General features: G+C 40.5%; 1 protein-coding gene across 1 annotated transcript in view; it reads right to left on the bottom strand.

The window, feature by feature from the left end:
* The window catches only part of LOC117317101, a 30,735-nt gene extending 11,244 nt beyond the window's left edge, over window positions 1–19,491 (bottom strand). Inside the window, exons 1-7 of the mRNA XM_033871899.1 lie at window positions 19,425–19,491; window positions 18,683–18,721; window positions 10,293–10,372; window positions 3,232–3,303; window positions 2,278–2,455; window positions 560–648; window positions 208–279 (exon numbers count right to left, since the gene is read on the bottom strand). Of these exons, the coding sequence (XP_033727790.1) occupies window positions 208–279; window positions 560–648; window positions 2,278–2,455; window positions 3,232–3,303; window positions 10,293–10,372; window positions 18,683–18,721; window positions 19,425–19,458 (564 nt within the window). The 5' untranslated portion in view covers window positions 19,459–19,491. The remainder of the gene's footprint in view (window positions 1–207; window positions 280–559; window positions 649–2,277; window positions 2,456–3,231; window positions 3,304–10,292; window positions 10,373–18,682; window positions 18,722–19,424) is intronic.
* Window positions 19,492–23,122: the final 3,631 nt, after the last annotated feature.

The raw sequence follows: 23,122 nt of genomic DNA, 5'->3' as shown, positions 1-23,122 counted from the left end.
TTTTGCCTCATACAGCCGAGCCGATATATTTATATTATATGTGTTACTTACATTTTGCCTCATACAGCCGGGCCGATATATTTATATTATATATGTTACTCACATTTTGCCTCATACAGCCGAGCCGATATATTTATATTATATGTGTTACTTACATTTTGCCTCATACAGCCGGGCCGATATATTTATATTATAGATGTTACTCACATTTTGCCTCATACAGCCGAGCCGATATCGTTTCTCACCAAAGGTGTTGAGGTAATAGGAGGAAAAACACATCTAAAATACACAAAACGGACTTTAAAATGTGTCTATCAATATCAAAAGTCTACAACACATTCATTTCACCTGCTACATTCCGTATCTTGACATCTGTTGACATATTGTTGTTATGATTAAATCCAAAAACACTGTTTGATTTTTCACCTGGATGAACATTTTCGACATTTTATCGTTAACGTTTTATTAATAAGAACCGCCCCCCCTACCCCCTACCCCCTACCCCCGCCCTCCCCCCCTACCCCCTCCCCTCCCCTATTGATGATAAAATGATAATTACCTCATCAACATCACATCCTCGGACTGTGTGACAGTCACTCAGCTGTTCCACACTGTCACATGACAGACAACGCTTCCTCGTGGAGTTAACTATCATAAAATAGGAATTGTTTTGAAGAGTTTAACATTTAAATATAATGGTCAGAGGATTGGTAAATAATGTCTTTTGACCATTGCTACTAATTTGTCAGTACAGCTTAGAATACGTACTCAACTATATCAAACGTTTCTCAATAGCTCTCGCCATATTGATAACGTATTGTTTAATTTAAAGTCTTGAAATGGTTACTATATTAAGAATTTTAGCAAGCCTGTTGACATTAGTTACTTCCCCTTAACCCAGTCTATAAAATTAAATGCATTTATGGATCCTTAACCCCTGTCACATTACGAAGAGGGCATAGGAAGGCTATGTCTGATGGCCGATCCTACTGACTATTGAATTCTGTCAATTAAATTAGTTTAATTTCCAAAAGAAAATCAACTGAGTTCTGATGTATTGGTACGGTAAAGTTGTACGGAGAAGGGTTTACGTGCGAATTATTTTACGAATTTACTGGTTTTCATGGACTTACAGACTTTGGTACGACAGTTAGTGGACGGTAAGACGTGCGAGAAACGTTGTACAGTTACTACTTTTGAGTGTAAACAATGTCAAAGAACTATGTAACACTGCCAAATTTTTGTATTATACTGTAAGGCAGCGTGATAACCAGTAATATTTTAGTAGTTATAGTGTACAACACTGCAGCTTATTCTAACATAAGCAGTTGATTATTCTCTATTAGGGGTTTGTACTTATTTATGTGTAATTTTTACAGTGCTTACTTTTACCATTTAACACTTTTGTGTGTTAAGTTTTGTGTATTATTACACCATCACTCTCCTGATTACGTAGTTATTTACTTATGTTGGTGTGTGTGAAAGTGTGTGAAAGTGTGCGAGTGTGTTTATTAGACGTGAATAATTGTATTCTTTGTACATGTACATGTATTATTGATGCGCCTATGAGCCGTAAGGCTCTCGGCAAAATAAAGAATCTAAAATCTAAAGAATCTAACCGACTAATACGTGCGGGTGACCTTTGACGCTTCATAGACATCGTAAAACAATAGCACAATCTCAGACATCAGTGACGGTCTTTCAGGGTAAGTCAAACGCTTCGTTGATAAGTGACCTTACCATTAATGTCAATCGCTCAGACAATCTTAACTTAATGGTATCACTGTATCTGGGATTGGTGATGGAATTGAGTATGACGACATTCGTGCGCGATGAAAAATTGTCATACTATTACTATTACTATTACGAGAATATTACAAAGCTATAGTTAAAGCTATATTTGTGAAAATGCATATACTGTACAAAATATTTCGACTGCAATTTACACCGAAAAAAATAAAATAGTTTAAAGAATCCAAATAAACTTTCTACCGCATTTAAATTAATTTTTTATCATCAGTTTTGTAGAAATGTATGTGATTTATAAGATCTCTGATTTAGTATTAAGACGCCAACCACCAACGAAACATCTCAGACGTGTTACTCTGTGTAAAGGCGATGATGTTGTTTGAGAGCTATTCGGCTGGAGAAGACTTCTACTTAAAAACAGAAGCTGTAAATGTAGATTTAGTCTAATATTTCAATGTCAAGTACTGCCGTACGTCTAATCTTCATAAATGTGTTAATCTTTTTAAAAATTAAATTTAAAGAATCTACCTTGATGTGTTTCACACAAGTTTGTATTACAGAAGCTTTGGTGACAACATAACGAGCAATCCGGGTGTTGAGACGGGTTGTTTCTCTTGAGGTCTTTGTCATCAATCTCTGTGATTGACGTCATCTTTTCTGGTGTCCGTCGTCCCATCAAGTAAGTATGGTGATGGTTATGACAACTCTACAAGAGACATTTTCACTAACATTTATTTTCAATGGTATTCTAGCAATTTGTATTAAAAAGGATAATACAATATATGATAAAATGGTGCAAGGAACATATTAAAAGGATTATACAAAAGGCACGTGGATAAATGAAAACAGCAGGGAATTCCGACAATTCTTACTTAGAATCGACAAAATGCGGACAGGACACGAGTAAAATAAATATATTTACATGGAAACTACGAAAAAGGATCAATGATAACACGACCAGAGGCTCAGGAGTGGTAAGCGTCTTTAGCCTCATTGGCAACACCCAACTTAAATCTATGTTCAGTTAGGGATACTTTGATGATAGATAATAGACAGCAAAGTACAATTAAATGTATAAAAAGCTGTCTCATCCATCAAGGATTAGTCACTGATACTAAAGAAGAAGAAAAAAAGTGTGTGTGTGTGTGTGTGTGTGTGTGTGTGCGCGCGAGTGTGTGTGTGTGTGTGTGTGAAGAGATGCACAGGAACAAATGCTTAGATATAGCGAAATAAACGATAACTAGCTTCTTATCTTTTTACTGATTGAAGATATCCCTAGTGTTAACATATCTCAATATCCAGTCAAGAGAAAGAGAGATTGTTCTAAAAACCATGCAAGAATATACACCATTGTGACACCCTGAGTATTCATATAAAGTGTACTTATATATCTGTACGAATGATTTGTATGGATGTGTGTGGTAGAACGTTGTAGATATAAACATCCGCACTAACCCTGAAAATTGTGTGATAGCCGCTTACCTGGCTTGATAAGCAGCCCGAGTTATAGTAAACGTGGGCGTCGCTTGTCACGTACCGATTGACGAAGCATGTCTAAGGTAAAATAAGGAAAACAATTAACAGTAAATATTTATTATTGACGAAGCATGTCTAAGGGAAATTCAGGTAAAAATGGTGTATAATACAACAGTAAATATTTATTATTGACGTAGCATATTTAAGGTAAATTCAGGTAGCAATTGCATATTATACAACAGTACATTTTTTGTATTGGCGAAGCATGTCTAAGGTAAAATGAGGAAAACAATTAACATAACAGGAAATATTTATCATTGACGAAGCGAATAAAACAATTTCTATTCATGCAAAACTCACTAAATTAATTCACTTAGTAAGTACAGTACTATGAATTCTGTCCCAAAACCAATACCACACTATCTGACACAGAAGTTTAAGTGTCCCCAAACCAATACCACACTATCTGACACAGAAGTTTAAGCGTCCCCAAACCAATACCACACTATCTGACACAGAAGTTTGTGTCCCCAAACCAATACCACACTATCTGATACAGAAGTTTGTGTCCCCAAACCAATACCACACTATCTGATACAGAAGTTTGTGTCCCCAAACCAATACCACACTATCTGACACAGAAGTTTGTGTCCCCAAACCAATACCACACTATCTGACACAGAAGTTAAGTGTCCCCAAACCAATACCACACTATCTGACACAGAAGTTAAAGTGTCCCCAAACCAATACCACACTATCTGACACAGAAGTTTAAGCGTCCCCAAACCAATACCACACTATCTGACACAGAAGTTTGTGTCCCCAAACCAATGCCACACTATCTGACACAGAAGTTTGTGTCCCCAAACCAATACCACACTATCTGACACAGAAGTTTGTGTCCCCAAACCAATACCACACTATCTGACACAGAAGTTTGTGTCCCCAAACCAATACCACACTATCTGACACAGAAGTTAAAGTGTCCCCAAACCAATACCACACTTTCTGACACAGAAGTTTAAGTGTCCCCAAACCAATACCACACTATCTGACACAGAAGTTTGTGTCCCCAAACCAATACCACACTATCTGACACAGAAGTTTGTGTCCCCAAACCAATACCACACTATCTGACACAGAAGTTTAAGTGTCCCCAAACCAATACCACACTATCTGACACAGAAGTTTGTGTCCCCAAACCAATACCACACTATCTGACACAGAAGTTTAAGCGTCCCCAAACCAATACCACACTATCTGACACAGAAGTTTGTGTCCCCAAACCAATACCACACTATCTGACACAGAAGTTTAAATGTCCCCAAACCAATACCACACTATCTGACACAGAAGTTTGTGTCCCCAAACCAATGCCACACTATCTGACACAGAAGTTTAAGCGTCCCCAAACCAATACCATACTATCTGACACAGAAGTTTAAGTGTCCCCAAACCAATGCCACACTATCTGACACAGAAGTTTGTGTCCCCAAACCAATGCCACACTATCTGACACAGAAGTTTAAGTGTCCCCAAACCAATACCACACTATCTGACACAGAAGTTTGTGTCCCCAAACCAATGCCGCACTTTCTGATACAGAAGTTTGTGTCCCCAAACCAATACCACACTATCTGACACAGAAGTTTAAGTGTCCCCAAACCAATGCCACACTATCTGACACAGAAGTTTGTGTCCCCAAACCAATACCACACTATCTGACACAGAAGTTTAAGTGTCCCCAAACCAATGCCACACTATCTGATACAGAAGTTTGTGTCCCCAAACCAATACCACACTATCTGACACAGAAGTTTAAGTGTCCCCAAACCAATACCACACTATCTGACACAGAAGTTTGTGTCCCCAAACCAATACCACACTATCTGACACAGAAGTTTAAGTGTCCCCAAACCAATACCACACTATCTGACACAGAAGTTTGTGTCCCCAAACCAATACCACACTATCTGACACAGAAGTTTGTGTCCCCAAACCAATACCACACTATCTGACACAGAAGTTTGTGTCCCCAAACCAATACCACACTATCTGACACAGAAGTTTGTGTCCCCAAACCAATACCACACTATCTGACACAGAAGTTTGTGTCCCCAAACCAATACCACACTATCTGACACAGAAGTTTGTGTCCCCAAACCAATGCCACACTATCTGACACAGAAGTTTGTGTCCCCAAACCAATACCACACTATCTGACACAGAAGTTTGTGTCCCCAAACCAATACCACACTATCTGACACAGAAGTTTGTGTCCCCAAACCAATACCACACTATCTGACACAGAAGTTTAAGTGTCCCCAAACCAATACCACACTATCTGACACAGAAGTTTGTGTCCCCAAACCAATACCACACTATCTGACACAGAAGTTTGTGTCCCCAAACCAATACCACACTATCTGACATAGAAGTTTAAGTGTCCCCAAACCAATACCACACTATCTGACACAGAAGTTTAAGTGTCCCCAAACCAATGCCACACTATCTGACACAGAAGTTTGTGTCCCCAAACCAATACCACACTATCTGACACAGAAGTTTAAGTGTCCCCAAACCAATACCACACTATCTGACACAGAAGTTTGTGTCCCCAAACCAATACCACACTATCTGACACAGAAGTTTGTGTCCCCAAACCAATACCACACTATCTGACACAGAAGTTTAAGTGTCTCCAAACCAATACCACACTATCTGACACAGAAGTTTGTGTCCCCAAACCAATGCCACACTATCTGACACAGAAGTTTGTGTCCCCAAACCAATACCACACTATCTGACACAGAAGTTTGTGTCCCCAAACCAATGCCACACTATCTGACACAGAAGTTTGTGTCCCCAAACCAATACCACACTATCTGACACAGAAGTTTAAGTGTCCCCAAACCAATACCACACTATCTGACACAGAAGTTTGTGTCCCCAAACCAATACCACACTATCTGACACAGAAGTTTGTGTCCCCAAACCAATACCACACTATCTGACACAGAAGTTTAAGTGTCCCCAAACCAATACCACACTATCTGACACAGAAGTTTGTGTCCCCAAACCAATACCACACTATCTGACACAGAAGTTTGTGTCCCCAAACCAATACCACACTATCTGACACAGAAGTTTAAGTGTCCCCAAACCAATACCACCACACTATCTGACACAGAAGTTTGTGTCCCCAAACCAATGCCACACTATCTGACACAGAAGTTTGTGTCCCCAAACCAATGCCACACTATCTGACACAGAAGTTTGTGTCCCCAAACCAATACCACACTATCTGACACAGAAGTTTAAGTGTGCCCAAACCAATACCACACTATCTGACACAGAAGTTTGTGTCCCCAAACCAATACCACACTATCTGACACAGAAGTTTGTGTCCCCAAACCAATACCACACTTTCTGACACAGAAGTTTGTGTCCCCAAACCAATACCACACTATCTGACACAGAAGTTTGTGTCCCCAAACCAATACCACACTATCTGACACAGAAGTTTAAGTGTCCCCAAACCAATACCACACTATCTGACACAGAAGTTTGTGTCCCCAAACCAATACCACACTATCTGACACAGAAGTTTGTGTCCCCAAACCAATACCACACTATCTGACACAGAAGTTTGTGTCCCCAAACCAATGCCACACTATCTGACACAGAAGTTTGTGTCCCCAAACCAATACCACACTATCTGACACAGAAGTTTGTGTCCCCAAACCAATGCCACACTATCTGACACAGAAGTTTGTGTCCCCAAACCAATACCACACTATCTGACACAGAAGTTTAAGTGTCCCCAAACCAATACCACACTATCTGACACAGAAGTTTGTGTCCCCAAACCAATGCCACACTATCTGACACAGAAGTTTGTGTCCCCAAACCAATACCACACTATCTGACACAGAAGTTTGTGTCCCCAAACCAATGCCACACTATCTGACACAGAAGTTTGTGTCCCCAAACCAATACCACACTATCTGACACAGAAGTTTGTGTCCCCAAACCAATGCCACACTATCTGACACAGAAGTTTGTGTCCCCAAACCAATACCACACTATCTGACACAGAAGTTTGTGTCCCCAAACCAATACCACACTATCTGACACAGAAGTTTAAGTGTCCCCAAACCAATACCACACTATCTGACACAGAAGTTTGTGTCCCCAAACCAATACCACACTATCTGACACAGAAGTTTAAGTGTCCCCAAACCAATACCACACTATCTGACACAGAAGTTTGTGTCCCCAAACCAATACCACACTATCTGACACAGAAGTTTGTGTCCCCAAACCAATACCACACTATCTGACACAGAAGTTTGTGTCCCCAAACCAATACCACACTATCTGACACAGAAGTTTGTGTCCCCAAACCAATACCACACTATCTGACACAGAAGTTTGTGTCCCCAAACCAATACCACACTATCTGACACAGAAGTTTGTGTCCCCAAACCAATGCCACACTATCTGACACAGAAGTTTGTGTCCCCAAACCAATACCACACTATCTGACACAGAAGTTTGTGTCCCCAAACCAATACCACACTATCTGACACAGAAGTTTGTGTCCCCAAACCAATACCACACTATCTGACACAGAAGTTTAAGTGTCCCCAAACCAATACCACACTATCTGACACAGAAGTTTGTGTCCCCAAACCAATACCACACTATCTGACACAGAAGTTTGTGTCCCCAAACCAATACCACACTATCTGACATAGAAGTTTAAGTGTCCCCAAACCAATACCACACTATCTGACACAGAAGTTTAAGTGTCCCCAAACCAATGCCACACTATCTGACACAGAAGTTTGTGTCCCCAAACCAATACCACACTATCTGACACAGAAGTTTAAGTGTCCCCAAACCAATACCACACTATCTGACACAGAAGTTTGTGTCCCCAAACCAATACCACACTATCTGACACAGAAGTTTGTGTCCCCAAACCAATACCACACTATCTGACACAGAAGTTTAAGTGTCTCCAAACCAATACCACACTATCTGACACAGAAGTTTGTGTCCCCAAACCAATGCCACACTATCTGACACAGAAGTTTGTGTCCCCAAACCAATACCACACTATCTGACACAGAAGTTTGTGTCCCCAAACCAATGCCACACTATCTGACACAGAAGTTTGTGTCCCCAAACCAATACCACACTATCTGACACAGAAGTTTAAGTGTCCCCAAACCAATACCACACTATCTGACACAGAAGTTTGTGTCCCCAAACCAATACCACACTATCTGACACAGAAGTTTGTGTCCCCAAACCAATACCACACTATCTGACACAGAAGTTTAAGTGTCCCCAAACCAATACCACACTATCTGACACAGAAGTTTGTGTCCCCAAACCAATACCACACTATCTGACACAGAAGTTTGTGTCCCCAAACCAATACCACACTATCTGACACAGAAGTTTAAGTGTCCCCAAACCAATACCACCACACTATCTGACACAGAAGTTTGTGTCCCCAAACCAATGCCACACTATCTGACACAGAAGTTTGTGTCCCCAAACCAATGCCACACTATCTGACACAGAAGTTTGTGTCCCCAAACCAATACCACACTATCTGACACAGAAGTTTAAGTGTGCCCAAACCAATACCACACTATCTGACACAGAAGTTTGTGTCCCCAAACCAATACCACACTATCTGACACAGAAGTTTGTGTCCCCAAACCAATACCACACTTTCTGACACAGAAGTTTGTGTCCCCAAACCAATACCACACTATCTGACACAGAAGTTTGTGTCCCCAAACCAATACCACACTATCTGACACAGAAGTTTAAGTGTCCCCAAACCAATACCACACTATCTGACACAGAAGTTTGTGTCCCCAAACCAATACCACACTATCTGACACAGAAGTTTGTGTCCCCAAACCAATACCACACTATCTGACACAGAAGTTTGTGTCCCCAAACCAATGCCACACTATCTGACACAGAAGTTTGTGTCCCCAAACCAATACCACACTATCTGACACAGAAGTTTGTGTCCCCAAACCAATGCCACACTATCTGACACAGAAGTTTGTGTCCCCAAACCAATACCACACTATCTGACACAGAAGTTTAAGTGTCCCCAAACCAATACCACACTATCTGACACAGAAGTTTGTGTCCCCAAACCAATGCCACACTATCTGACACAGAAGTTTGTGTCCCCAAACCAATACCACACTATCTGACACAGAAGTTTAGTGTCCCCAAACCAATGCCACACTATCTGACACAGAAGTTTGTGTCCCCAAACCAATACCACACTATCTGACACAGAAGTTTGTGTCCCCAAACCAATGCCACACTATCTGACACAGAAGTTTGTGTCCCCAAACCAATACCACACTATCTGACACAGAAGTTTGTGTCCCCAAACCAATACCACACTATCTGACACAGAAGTTTAAGTGTCCCCAAACCAATACCACACTATCTGACACAGAAGTTTAGTGTCCCCAAACCAATACCACACTATCTGACACAGAAGTTTAAGTGTCCCCAAACCAATACCACACTATCTGACACAGAAGTTTGTGTCCCCAAACCAATACCACACTATCTGACACAGAAGTTTAAGTGTCCCCAAACCAATACCACACTATCTGACACAGAAGTTAAAGTGTCCCCAAACCAATGCCACACTATCTGACACAGAAGTTTGTGTCCCCAAACCAATACCACACTATCTGACACAGAAGTTTGTGTCCCCAAACCAATACCACACTATCTGACACAGAAGTTTAAGTGCTAGGATTTCGCCACTAACACGATATAAGTTTCTCATATTGACAAAAAGAAAAAGAAAAGTCAACTAGAAAATTGTGAACTATGATGTGAAATATAAAGCATCACAACAAATTGAAAGGAAAAATGAAAAAGAAAAGAAAGAAAAGAGATTAAAAAACGCATCACGTGATGTTTTTTTATCTCTTTTTTTTCTTTTTTCTTTTTCATTTTTGACAATTACAGAAAAAACCTATAATAGATATTTGATGATCTACCTGATGGGGACCGCATTCCACTACAATGTTACAGTCACGTGGATGTGACATATGCCAACACTCGTAACACACCTTATTATCTTCAAAAAAAGTAAAAAGTAAATCAGTTATCAGTATCCTATTATCAGTGTCATAACATCCATTTCGTACATAGAAGATCTTATATCCGTAACTATATCACGTGGAATATATTCAACGAGTTCAATAATTTGATACATTGTATGACGCGAGCCTATAGACGAGTGGGATGTCACATTATAGCACAAGTTTAATAAATTCCATAGAACATAGCCACTAGTACAACATTCTATTTAACATATAACTCATATATCTGAGGATATAGATGAAACCTCACATATATATTTCTTTATATAGAAGAAGCGAATTTCGACTCGGAAAGATTTTCTCTAAAGAGACATTTGTGTGACGTCATATGGCAATTCTGAAGTCACAAATCATTCATGTCGTCATAATGGTGGTATTACACATATAAGTCTTACGATATTTAATTGTCGTGTCAGCTGGTAGTAGGGCAGATATGGGATACATTTTGTTTGGAATAAGGATATGACACAGAGAGAGGAAAAGGTGGGGGCTCTTACCTGTATAACCTTAACAGTGTGACACAGAGAGGAAAAGGTGGGGGATCTTACCTGTATATAACCTTAACAGTGTGACACAGAGAGGAAAAGGTGGGGGATCTTACCTGTATATAACCTTAACAGTGTGACACAGAGAGGAAAAGGTGGGGGATCTTACCTGTATATAACCTTAACAGTGTGACACAGAGAGGAAAAGGTGGGGGATCTTACCTGTATATAACCTTAACAGTGTGATACAGAGAGAGGAAAAGGTGGGGGATCTTACCTGTATATAACCTTAACAGTGTGATACAGAGAGGAAAAGGTGGGGGATCTTACCTGTATATAACCTTAACAGTGTGATACAGAGAGGAAAAGGTGGGGGATCTTACCTGTATATAACCTTAACAGTGTGATACAGAGAGAGGAAAAGGTGGGGGATCTTACCTGTATATAACCTTAACAGTGTGATACAGAGAGGAAAAGGTGGGGGATCTTACCTGTATATAACCTTAACAGTGTGATACAGAGAGAGGAAAAGGTGGGGGATCTTACCTGTATATAACCTTAACAGTGTGACACAGAGAGGAAAAGGTGGGGGATCTTACCTGTATATAACCTTAACAGTGTGATACAGAGAGAGGAAAAGGTGGGGGATCTTACCTGTATATAACCTTAACAGTGTGACACAGAGAGAGGAAAAGGTGGGGGATCTTACCTGTATATAACCTTAACAGTGTGACACAGAGAGAGGAAAAGGTGGGGGATCTTACCTGTATATAACCTTAACAGTGTGACACAGAGAGAGGAAAAGGTGGGGGATCTTACCTGTATATAACCTTAACAGTGTGATACAGAGAGGAAAAGGTGGGGGATCTTACCTGTATATAACCTTAACAGTGTGACACAGAGAGGAAAAGGTGGGGGATCTTACCTGTATATAACCTTAACAGTGTGACACAGAGAGGAAAAGGTGGGGGATCTTACCTGTATATAACCTTAACAGTGTGACACAGAGAGAGGAAAAGGTGGGGGATCTTACCTGTATATAACCTTAACAGTGTGATACAGAGAGGAAAAGGTGGGGGATCTTACCTGTATATAACCTTAACAGTGTGATACAGAGAGGAAAAGGTGGGGGATCTTACCTGTATATAACCTTAACAGTGTGATACAGAGAGGAAAAGGTGAGGGATCTTACCTGTATATAACCTTAACAGTGTGATACAGAGAGGAAAAGGTGAGGGATCTTACCTGTATATAACCTTAACAGTGTGATACAGAGAGGAAAAGGTGGGGGATCTTACCTGTATATAACCTTAACAGTGTGACACAGAGAGAGGAAAAGGTGGGGGATCTTACCTGTATATAACCTTAACAGTGTGACACAGAGAGAGGAAAAGGTGGGGGATCTTACCTGTATATAACCTTAACAGTGTGACACAGAGAGGAAAAGGTGGGGGATCTTACCTGTATATAACCTTAACAGTGTGACACAGAGAGAGGAAAAGGTGAGGGATCTTACCTGTATATAACCTTAACAGTGTGATACAGAGAGGAAAAGGTGAGGGATCTTACCTGTATATAACCTTAACAGTGTGATACAGAGAGGAAAAGGTGAGGGATCTTACCTGTATATAACCTTAACAGTGTGATACAGAGAGGAAAAGGTGGGGGATCTTACCTGTATATAACCTTAACAGTGTGACACAGAGAGAGGAAAAGGTGGGGGATCTTACCTGTATATAACCTTAACAGTGTGATACAGAGAGAGGAAAAGGTGGGGGATCTTACCTGTATATAACCTTAACAGTGTGACACAGAGAGGAAAAGGTGGGGGATCTTACCTGTATATAACCTTAACAGTGTGATACAGAGAGAGGAAAAGGTGGGGGATCTTACCTGTATATAACCTTAACAGTGTGACACAGAGAGGAAAAGGTGGGGGATCTTACCTGTATATAACCTTAACAGTGTGATACAGAGAGAGGAAAAGGTGGGGGATCTTACCTGTATATAACCTTAACAGTGTGACACAGAGAGGAAAAGGTGGGGGATCTTACCTGTATATAACCTTAACAGTGTGATACAGAGAGGAAAAGGTGGGGGATCTTACCTGTATATAACCTTAACAGTGTGACACAGAGAGGAAAAGGTGGGGGATCTTACCTGTATATAACCTTAACAGTGTGACACAGAGAGGAAAAGGTGGGGGATCTTACCTGTATATAACCTTAACAGTGTGACACAGAGAGAGGAAAAGGTGGGGGATCTTACCTGTATATAACCTTAACAGTGTGACACAGAGAGGAAAAGGTGGGGGATCTTACCTGTATATAACCTTAACAGTGTGATACAGAGAGGAAAAGGTGAGGGATCTTACCTGTATATAACCTTAACAGTGTGACACAGAGAGGAAAAGGTGGGGGATCTTACCTGTATATAACCTTAACAGTGTGATACAGAGAGAGGAAAAGGTGGGGGATCTTACCTGTATATAACCTTAACAGTGTGATACAGAGAGGAAAAGGTGGGGGATCTTACCTGTATATAACCTTAACAGTGTGATACAGAGAGGAAAAGGTGGGGGATCTTACCTGTATATAACCTTAACAGTGTGATACAGAGAGGAAAAGGTGGGGATCTTACCTGTATAACCTTAACAGTGTGATACAGAGAGGAAAAGGTGGGGGATCTTACCTGTATATAACCTTAACAGTGTGATACAGAGAGGAAAAGGTGGGGGATCTTACCTGTATATAACCTTAACAGTGTGATACAGAGAGAGGAAAAGGTGGGGGATCTTACCTGTATATAACCTTAACAGTGTGACACAGAGAGGAAAAGGTGGGGGATCTTACCTGTATATAACCTTAACAGTGTGATACAGAGAGGAAAAGGTGGGGGATCTTACCTGTATATAACCTTAACAGTGTGATACAGAGAGGAAAAGGTGGGGATCTTACCTGTATATAACCTTAACAGTGTGATACAGAGAGGAAAAGGTGGGGGATCTTACCTGTATATAACCTTAACAGTGTGATACAGAGAGGAAAAGGTGGGGGATCTTACCTGTATATAACCTTAACAGTGTGATACAGAGAGGAAAAGGTGGGGGATCTTACCTGTATATAACCTTAACAGTGTGACACAGAGAGGAAAAGGTGGGGGATCTTACCTGTATATAACCTTAACAGTGTGACACAGAGAGGAAAAGGTGGGGGATCTTACCTGTATATAACCTTAACAGTGTGACACAGAGAGGAAAAGGTGGGGGATCTTACCTGTATATAACCTTAACAGTGTGACACAGAGAGGAAAAGGTGGGGGATCTTACCTGTATATAACCTTAACAGTGTGACACAGAGAGGAAAAGGTGAGGGATCTTACCTGTATATAACCTTAACAGTGTGACACAGAGAGAGGAAAAGGTGGGGGATCTTACCTGTATATAACCTTAACAGTGTGATACAGAGAGGAAAAGGTGGGGGATCTTACCTGTATATAACCTTAACAGTGTGACACAGAGAGAGGAAAAGGTGGGGGATCTTACCTGTATATAACCTTAACAGTGTGATACAGAGAGGAAAAGGTGGGGGATCTTACCTGTATATAACCTTAACAGTGTGATACAGAGAGGAAAAGGTGGGGGATCTTACCTGTATATAACCTTAACAGTGTGACACAGAGAGGAAAAGGTGGGGGATCTTACCTGTATATAACCTTAACAGTGTGATACAGAGAGGAAAAGGTGGGGGATCTTACCTGTATATAACCTTAACAGTGTGATACAGAGAGAGGAAAAGGTGGGGGATCTTACCTGTATATAACCTTAACAGTGTGATACAGAGAGAGGAAAAGGTGGGGGATCTTACCTGTATATAACCTTAACAGTGTGATACAGAGAGAGGAAAAGGTGGGGGATCTTACCTGTATATAACCTTAACAGTGTGACACAGAGAGGAAAAGGTGGGGATCTTACCTGTATATAACCTTAACAGTGTGATACAGAGAGGAAAAGGTGGGGGATCTTACCTGTATATAACCTTAACAGTGTGATACAGAGAGGAAAAGGTGGGGGATCTTACCTGTATATAACCTTAACAGTGTGATACAGAGAGGAAAAGGTGGGGGATCTTACCTGTATATAACCTTAACAGTGTGATACAGAGAGAGGAAAAGGTGGGGGATCTTACCTGTATATAACCTTAACAGTGTGATACAGAGAGGAAAAGGTGGGGGATCTTACCTGTATATAACCTTAACAGTGTGATACAGAGAGAGGAAAAGGTGGGGGATCTTACCTGTATATAACCTTAACAGTGTGATACAGAGAGAGGAAAAGGTGGGGGATCTTACCTGTATATAACCTTAACAGTGTGACACAGAGAGAGGAAAAGGTGAGGGATCTTACCTGTATATAACCTTAACAGTGTGACACAGAGAGGAAAAGGTGGGGATCTTACCTGTATATAACCTTAACAGTGTGATACAGAGAGAGGAAAAGGTGGGGGATCTTACCTGTATATAACCTTAACAGTGTGATACAGAGAGGAAAAGGTGGGGGATCTTACCTGTATATAACCTTAACAGTGTGATACAGAGAGGAAAAGGTGGGGGATCTTACCTGTATATAACCTTAACAGTGTGATACAGAGAGGAACAGGTGGGGGATCTTACCTGTATATAACCTTAACAGTGTGATACAGAGAGGAAAAGGTGGGGGATCTTACCTGTATATAACCTTAACAGTGTGATACAGAGAGGAAAAGGTGGGGGATCTTACCTGTATATAACCTTAACAGTGTGATACAGAGAGGAAAAGGTGGGGGATCTTACCTGTATATAACCTTAACAGTGTGATACAGAGAGGAAAAGGTGGGGGATCTTACCTGTATATAACCTTAACAGTGTGATACAAGAGAGGAAAAGGTGGGGGATCTTACCTGTATATAACCTTAACAGTGTGATACAGAGAGAGGAAAAGGTGGGGGATCTTACCTGTATATAACCTTAACAGTGTGACACAGAGAGGAAAAGGTGGGGGATCTTACCTGTATATAACCTTAACAGTGTGATACAGAGAGGAAAAGGTGGGGGATCTTACCTGTATATAACCTTAACAGTGTGATACAGAGAGGAAAAGGTGGGGGATCTTACCTGTATATAACCTTAACAGTGTGATACAGAGAGAGGAAAAGGTGGGGGATCTTACCTGTATATAACCTTAACAGTGTGATACAGAGAGGAAAAGGTGGGGGATCTTACCTGTATATAACCTTAACAGTGTGATACAGAGAGAGGAAAAGGTGGGGGATCTTACCTGTATATAACCTTAACAGTGTGATACAGAGAGGAAAAGGTGGGGGATCTTACCTGTATATAACCTTAACAGTGTGATACAGAGAGAGGAACAGGTGGGGGATCTTACCTGTATATAACCTTAACAGTGTGATACAGAGAGAGGAAAAGGTGGGGGATCTTACCTGTATATAACCTTAACAGTGTGATACAGAGAGGAAAAGGTGAGGGGGATCTTACCTGTATATAACCTTAACAGTGTGATACAGAGAGAGGAACAGGTGGGGGATCTTACCTGTATATAACCTTAACAGTGTGATACAGAGAGGAAAAGGTGGGGGATCTTACCTGTATATAACCTTAACAGTGTGATACAGAGAGAGGAACAGGTGGGGGATCTTACCTGTATATAACCTTAACAGTGTGATACAGAGAGGAAAAGGTGGGGGATCTTACCTGTATATAACCTTAACAGTGTGATACAGAGAGAGGAACAGGTGGGGGATCTTACCTGTATATAACCTTAACAGTGTGATACAGAGAGGAAAAGGTGGGGGATCTTACCTGTATATAACCTTAACAGTGTGATACAGAGAGAGGAAAAGGTGGGGGATCTTACCTGTATATAACCTTAACAGTGTGATACAGAGAGGAAAAGGTGGGGGATCTTACCTGTATATAACCTTAACAGTGTGATACAGAGAGAGGAAAAGGTGGGGGATCTTACCTGTATATAACCTTAACAGTGTGATACAGAGAGAGGAAAAGGTGGGGGATCTTACCTGTATATAACCTTAACAGTGTGACACAGAGAGAGGAAAAGGTGGGGGATCTTACCTGTATATAACCTTAACAGTGTGATACAGAGAGGAAAAGGTGGGGGGATCTTACCTGTATATAACCTTAACAGTGTGATACAGAGAGGAAAAGGTGGGGGATCTTACCTGTATATAACCTTAACAGTGTGACACAGAGAGAGGAAAAGGTGAGGGATCTTACCTGTATATAACCTTAACAGTGTGATACAGAGAGGAAAAGGTGGGGGATCTTACCTGTATATAACCTTAACAGTGTGACACAGAGAGGAAAAGGTGGGGGATCTTACCTGTATATAACCTTAACAGTGTGATACAGAGAGGAAAAGGTGGGGGATCTTACCTGTATATAACCTTAACAGTGTGATACAGAGAGGAAAAGGTGGGGGATCTTACCTGTATATAACCTTAACAGTGTGACACAGAGAGAGGAAAAGGTGGGGGATCTTACCTGTATATAACCTTAACAGTGTGACACAGAGAGAGGAAAAGGTGGGGGATCTTACCTGTATATAACCTTAACAGTGTGATACAGAGAGAGGAAAAGGTGGGGGATCTTACCTGTATATAACCTTAACAGTGTGATACAGAGAGAGGAAAAGGTGGGGGATCTTACCTGTATATAACCTTAACAGTGTGATACAGAGAGAGGAAAAGGTGAGGGATCTTACCTGTATATAACCTTAACAGTGTGATACAGAGAGGAAAAGGTGAGGGATCTTACCTGTATATAACCTTAACAGTGTGATACAGAGAGAGGAAAAGGTGAGGGATCTTACCTGTATATAACCTTAACAGTGTGATACAGAGAGGAAAAGGTGGGGGATCTTACCTGTATATAACCTTAACAGGTGTGATACAGAGAGGAAAAGGTGGGGGATCTTACCTGTATATAACCTTAACAGTGTGATACACAGAGAGGAAAAGGTGGGGGATCTTACCTGTATATAACCTTAACAGTGTGACACAGAGAGAGGAAAAGGTGGGGGATCTTACCTGTATATAACCTTAACAGTGTGATACAGAGAGGAAAAGGTGGGGGATCTTACCTGTATATAACCTTAACAGTGTGATACAGAGAGGAAAAGGTGGGGGATCTTACCTGTATATAACCTTAACAGTGTGACACAGAGAGGAAAAGGTGGGGGATCTTACCTGTATATAACCTTAACAGTGTGATACAGAGAGAGGAAAAGGTGGGGGATCTTACCTGTATATAACCTTAACAGTGTGATACAGAGAGGAAAAGGTGGGGGATCTTACCTGTATATAACCTTAACAGTGTGATACAGAGAGGAAAAGGTGGGGGATCTTACCTGTATATAACCTTAACAGTGTGATACAGAGAGGAAAAGGTGGGGGATCTTACCTGTATATAACCTTAACAGTGTGATACAGAGAGAGGAAAAGGTGGGGGATCTTACCTGTATATAACCTTAACAGTGTGATACAGAGAGAGGAAAAGGTGGGGGATCTTACCTGTATATAACCTTAACAGTGTGATACAGAGAGGAAAAGGTGGGGGATCTTACCTGTATATAACCTTAACAGTGTGATACAGAGAGGAAAAGGTGGGGGATCTTACCTGTATATAACCTTAACAGTGTGATACAGAGAGGAAAAGGTGGGGGATCTTACCTGTATATAACCTTAACAGTGTGACACAGAGAGAGGAAAAGGTGGGGGATCTTACCTGTATATACTCCTCCACACAGCATCACTATGAAGTGTACTGAAAAAGTAAACATCTTTATACAAATAAGACTTGTAACACAAACAAACGAAATAACAATAGTGCATTGTTGACGGAGATAACAATTGGTTGGTTATACCTACTATATATATAATGACCGAAAACTGGAACAGGCAAATTCATCAAAAATATCCCTTTCTAATGCAAGTTGTTTTTTAATGGTATGTAAGCATCGCATTGAACCGTTTTTCAGGAAATATCTTACATAATTATAATATTATATAATATTAACATATTTTAATGAAAGTGTTAAACGCATAGTTCAACATATCCTCGGGAACCATCGTCTGTTTTAATTAATATAACTGTATAATGTGTAAGGAAATGTGAACGTTTGTATTAACAGGAATATCAAGCTTCAATACTTTCTCGCCATTCAATCTCTACTTAGGCAAAAATAGAAAAATAATCAACACTCATACAAAATCAATGGAAAAACCTGTTGATGTCTAAATGATGTGCCTTAACACTACGGTTTCCAGCATCTACCCAAACTTTACCGATACCATACCAATTGTTGTTTATTTACATAAACAAAGACATAGTCTACATGGATCACAATTCTCCAAGCCTTGGCTCCTGAGGCATTTCACATGATCCTTCGAATTATTCAGATTAATCATTGACGTTTTTATGTAAGTATAATCAATTTTAAAAGTTTAAACTGCTAATATATACATACCAAAAAGAGTACAGCGGAAATCTAAAGGCGCCATATTGACGGGCCGCTACCTTGAGGAGTTCTGACCCATTTATAAAGACGTCATCAAGGTTGCCCTTGACCATAGATAACGAGCAGTAGGCCAAGTAAGTAAGGCATTATCTTAGGGAATTGTCCGGCATGACAAGAACACTCGGGTCAATTTAGTGGCAGACCTGTTGGTTCAATCATCGCTTAAATTGACATTCATCATGTTTACCAACCCCTATGGCTTATTTTCATTTTTCGGCATAGTCGTATACTATTCTTTTGTCCCCGGATATGACGCGACAGGTGGCGTTACTGGTCAAGATGAAGTATGTGATTGGTCAATGTAGCGGTAAATGCAAAATGCAGACATGCAGTTAAAGACGAAACAAAATTAAGATTGAATGCAAGCTGAATAAGTGGATGTATCTATTCAAATGACACATTAATAAAATTATATTCCTGATTCAAATGCAGGTCTTGTTATCACAAAAAATGATTCAAACTGATATAATTTTGTTACCGTGCTGAAACGCATTTATTAATTAGTTCGTTAATTTATTTCACCAGCAGTTTTACATTATAACCACCAGCATTAAAACTATGCCGTTTATCTTGTTTAAAGGTATTTCTTGTTTGTTTTCATTTGATTATAACAAGGGAGCAATGGGAAAATAAGAAATACTGTATTTACCAAAGTAGTCATTTAAGGAAATATTGAAATGATATTATATTCTTATATCATAAACAACATGCCAAAGTGGGGTGGGGGTCGCGTCAGCAATGATAATTCCTCTTTTCGGGAAGGATTCACCTGAGAAAGTACAACCAAGCCAATGCTTTTATCGTGTTCCTGGGACGTGAAAGGTGTATGTACTACCAGAACTGACCTAATTCCCTGACATTGTCTTTGAAAGTAGAACACATCTCTGATTATGTACACCCAATACAGGGAGTACAGCAACATTCTGTAGGCATCCAATTTCTGACGAGCATTTTTTTTTGGCATCGTCAAATTTTGAACAACGGATTAATGCATTTATTAATTGACACAGCCGAAATGATTGTTGAGAAGCCAATACATATACTGCAATTGATCGGCGTAATCCTACATTTATATAATCATTTAATAACCAAAACCGCACTCTAAACATACCGCTAAAAAGAACACTCAACCAAATAATCAATATTCAGAACCTGCCTATGAGTATTATTGATAATATACATGATTATGACAAGGGATGGTACCAATAACATAGTATTATCACCTTCCAAAAAAATAAAGAGTTAATCAAACTGCACGATACAGCAGTTGTTTCGTTGTTTAGGACTCGTCTGTGAGGACCATTGATCATGCAACAGTTGTTTCGTTGTTTAGGACTCGTCTGTGAGGACCAAAGTGATCATACAACAGTTGTTTCGTTGTTTAGGACTTGTCTGTGAGGACCAGTGATCATGCAACAGTTGTTTCGTTGTTTAGGACTCGTCTGTGAGGACCAGTGATCATACAGCAGTTGTTTCGTTGTTTAGGACTCGTCTGTGAGGACCAGTGATCATGCAGCAGTTGTTTCGTTGTTTAGGACTCGTCTGTGAGGACCAGTGATCATGCAGCAGTTGTTTCGTTGTTTAGGACTCGTCTGTGAGGACCAGTGATCATGCAACAGTTGTTTCGTTGTTTAGGACTCGTCTGTGAGGACCAGTGATCATGCAACAGTTGTTTCGTTGTTTAGGACTCGTCTGTGAGGACCAGTGATCATGCAGCAGTTGTTTCGTTGTTTAGGACTCGTCTGTGAGGACCAGTGATCATGCAACAGTTGTTTCGTTGTTTAGGACTCGTCTGTGAGGACCAGTGATCATACAGCAGTTGTTTCGTTGTTTAGGATTCGTCTGTGAGGACCAGTGATCATACAGCAGTTGTTTCGTTGTTTAGGACTCGTCTGTGAGGACCAGTGATCATACAGCAGTTGTTTCGTTGTTTAGGACTCGTCTGTGAGGACCAGTGATCATACAGCAGTTGTTTCGTTGTTTAGGACTCGTCTGTGAGGACCAAAGTGATTAAACAGCAGTTGTTTCGTTGTTTAGGACTCGTCTGTGAGGACCAGTGATCATGCAGCAGTTGTTTCGTTGTTTAGGACTCGTCTGTGAGGACCTGTGATCATACAGCAGTTGTTTCGTTGTTTAGGACTCGTCTATGAGGACCAAAGTGATTAAACAGCAGTTGTTTCGTTGTTTAGGACTCGTCTGTGAGGACCAGTGATTATACAACAGTTGTTTCGTTGTTTAGGACTCGTCTGTGAGGACCAAAGTGATCATACAACAGTTGTTTCGTTGTTTAGGACTCGTCTGTGAGGCAGAAAGTGATCATACAACAGTTGTTTCGTTGTTTAGGACTCGTCTGTGAGGACCAGTGATCATACAACAGTTGTTTCGTTGTTTAGGACTCGTCTGTGAGGACCAGTGATCATACAACAGTTGTTTCGTTGTTTAGGACTCGTCTGTGAGGACCAGTGATCATACAACAGTTGTTTCGTTGTTTAGGACTCGTCTGTGAGGACCAGTGATCATACAACAGTTGTTTCGTTGTTTAGGACTCGTCTGTGAGGACCAGTGATCATACAACAGTTGTTTCGTTGTTGGATTGTAGAAGAACAACGCGTGACTTAAGTAAACATTAGTGATATTTTTCCTAATTACATTGCTGACCGGTCGTGTGGTAAGTCCGACCTAAATAAAACATTTGTGTCCACGTGTGGACTGCTGTAGTACCCCTTACCTACACTTTACTGTATTACAACGATAACGATTTGTAGTCGTAACAACAAGGGTCACATCAGGACAGGATGGATTCCAACTCACAAAAAAAGCTAAAAAGGATGTGGATAGAAGATTTTTGTTGTTGTTGTTGTTGTTGTTGTTGTTTTAACTGGGGTTTTTTCGTGGGGAGGGGGAGAGGAGAGGCATATGACTTCATATGACACAGTGTGACTTCGTACGACACTGTGTGACTCATGTGACAAGTTGTGACTTCCCGTGACAAGATATGACACAGCGTGCCTTCATGTGACTCCATGAGACTTCTTGTGACTTCATATCACACAGTGTGATTTCGTATGACTTCATGTAAGACAGTGTGACAAATTGTGACAAGGTGTGACAGTGTGTGACATTCATGTGACATGATGATCAATCGTGACAAGGTGTTACAAGGTGTGACCATGTGTGACAAAGTGTGTGTCCATTTGACAGAGTGACAAATTATACCAAGGTGTGACAAGGTGTGACAAGGTGTGACATGCATGTGACAAAATGTGTGTTCATGTGACAGGATTATCAATTGTGACAAGGTGTGACAAGGTGCGAAAATGTATGACTTTCATGTGACAAAGGGTTATAACAATGAATTGCATCTCAAGAGATGACAATGCGTAACAATTGTATGATGTGACAAGGTGTTACGACATGTGACGTAAAATGTATCTGATCTGACCATTACCGTCACTAATGTCAATAGGTCGACTTGGTTGCTATGCTTTGCTGTGATTTTACAACTTAACACACAAATATACAACATAACTTTAAAAAATACATGTATCTCATACGCTATTACGTTATGTTTCGATTCTAAGTATCCGCGCGTGCGAATATATTACTGTTTATCCAAGAGACAGTAAAAACACACAGAGTCTCAAGAA

Source organism: Pecten maximus, chromosome 18, assembly GCF_902652985.1.
Source record: "Pecten maximus chromosome 18, xPecMax1.1, whole genome shotgun sequence".
NCBI classification, from domain to species: Eukaryota; Metazoa; Mollusca; class Bivalvia; order Pectinida; family Pectinidae; genus Pecten; species Pecten maximus.
Note: the sequence above shows the minus strand (reverse complement) of the source record. Positions and strands in the feature narration are given on the sequence as shown.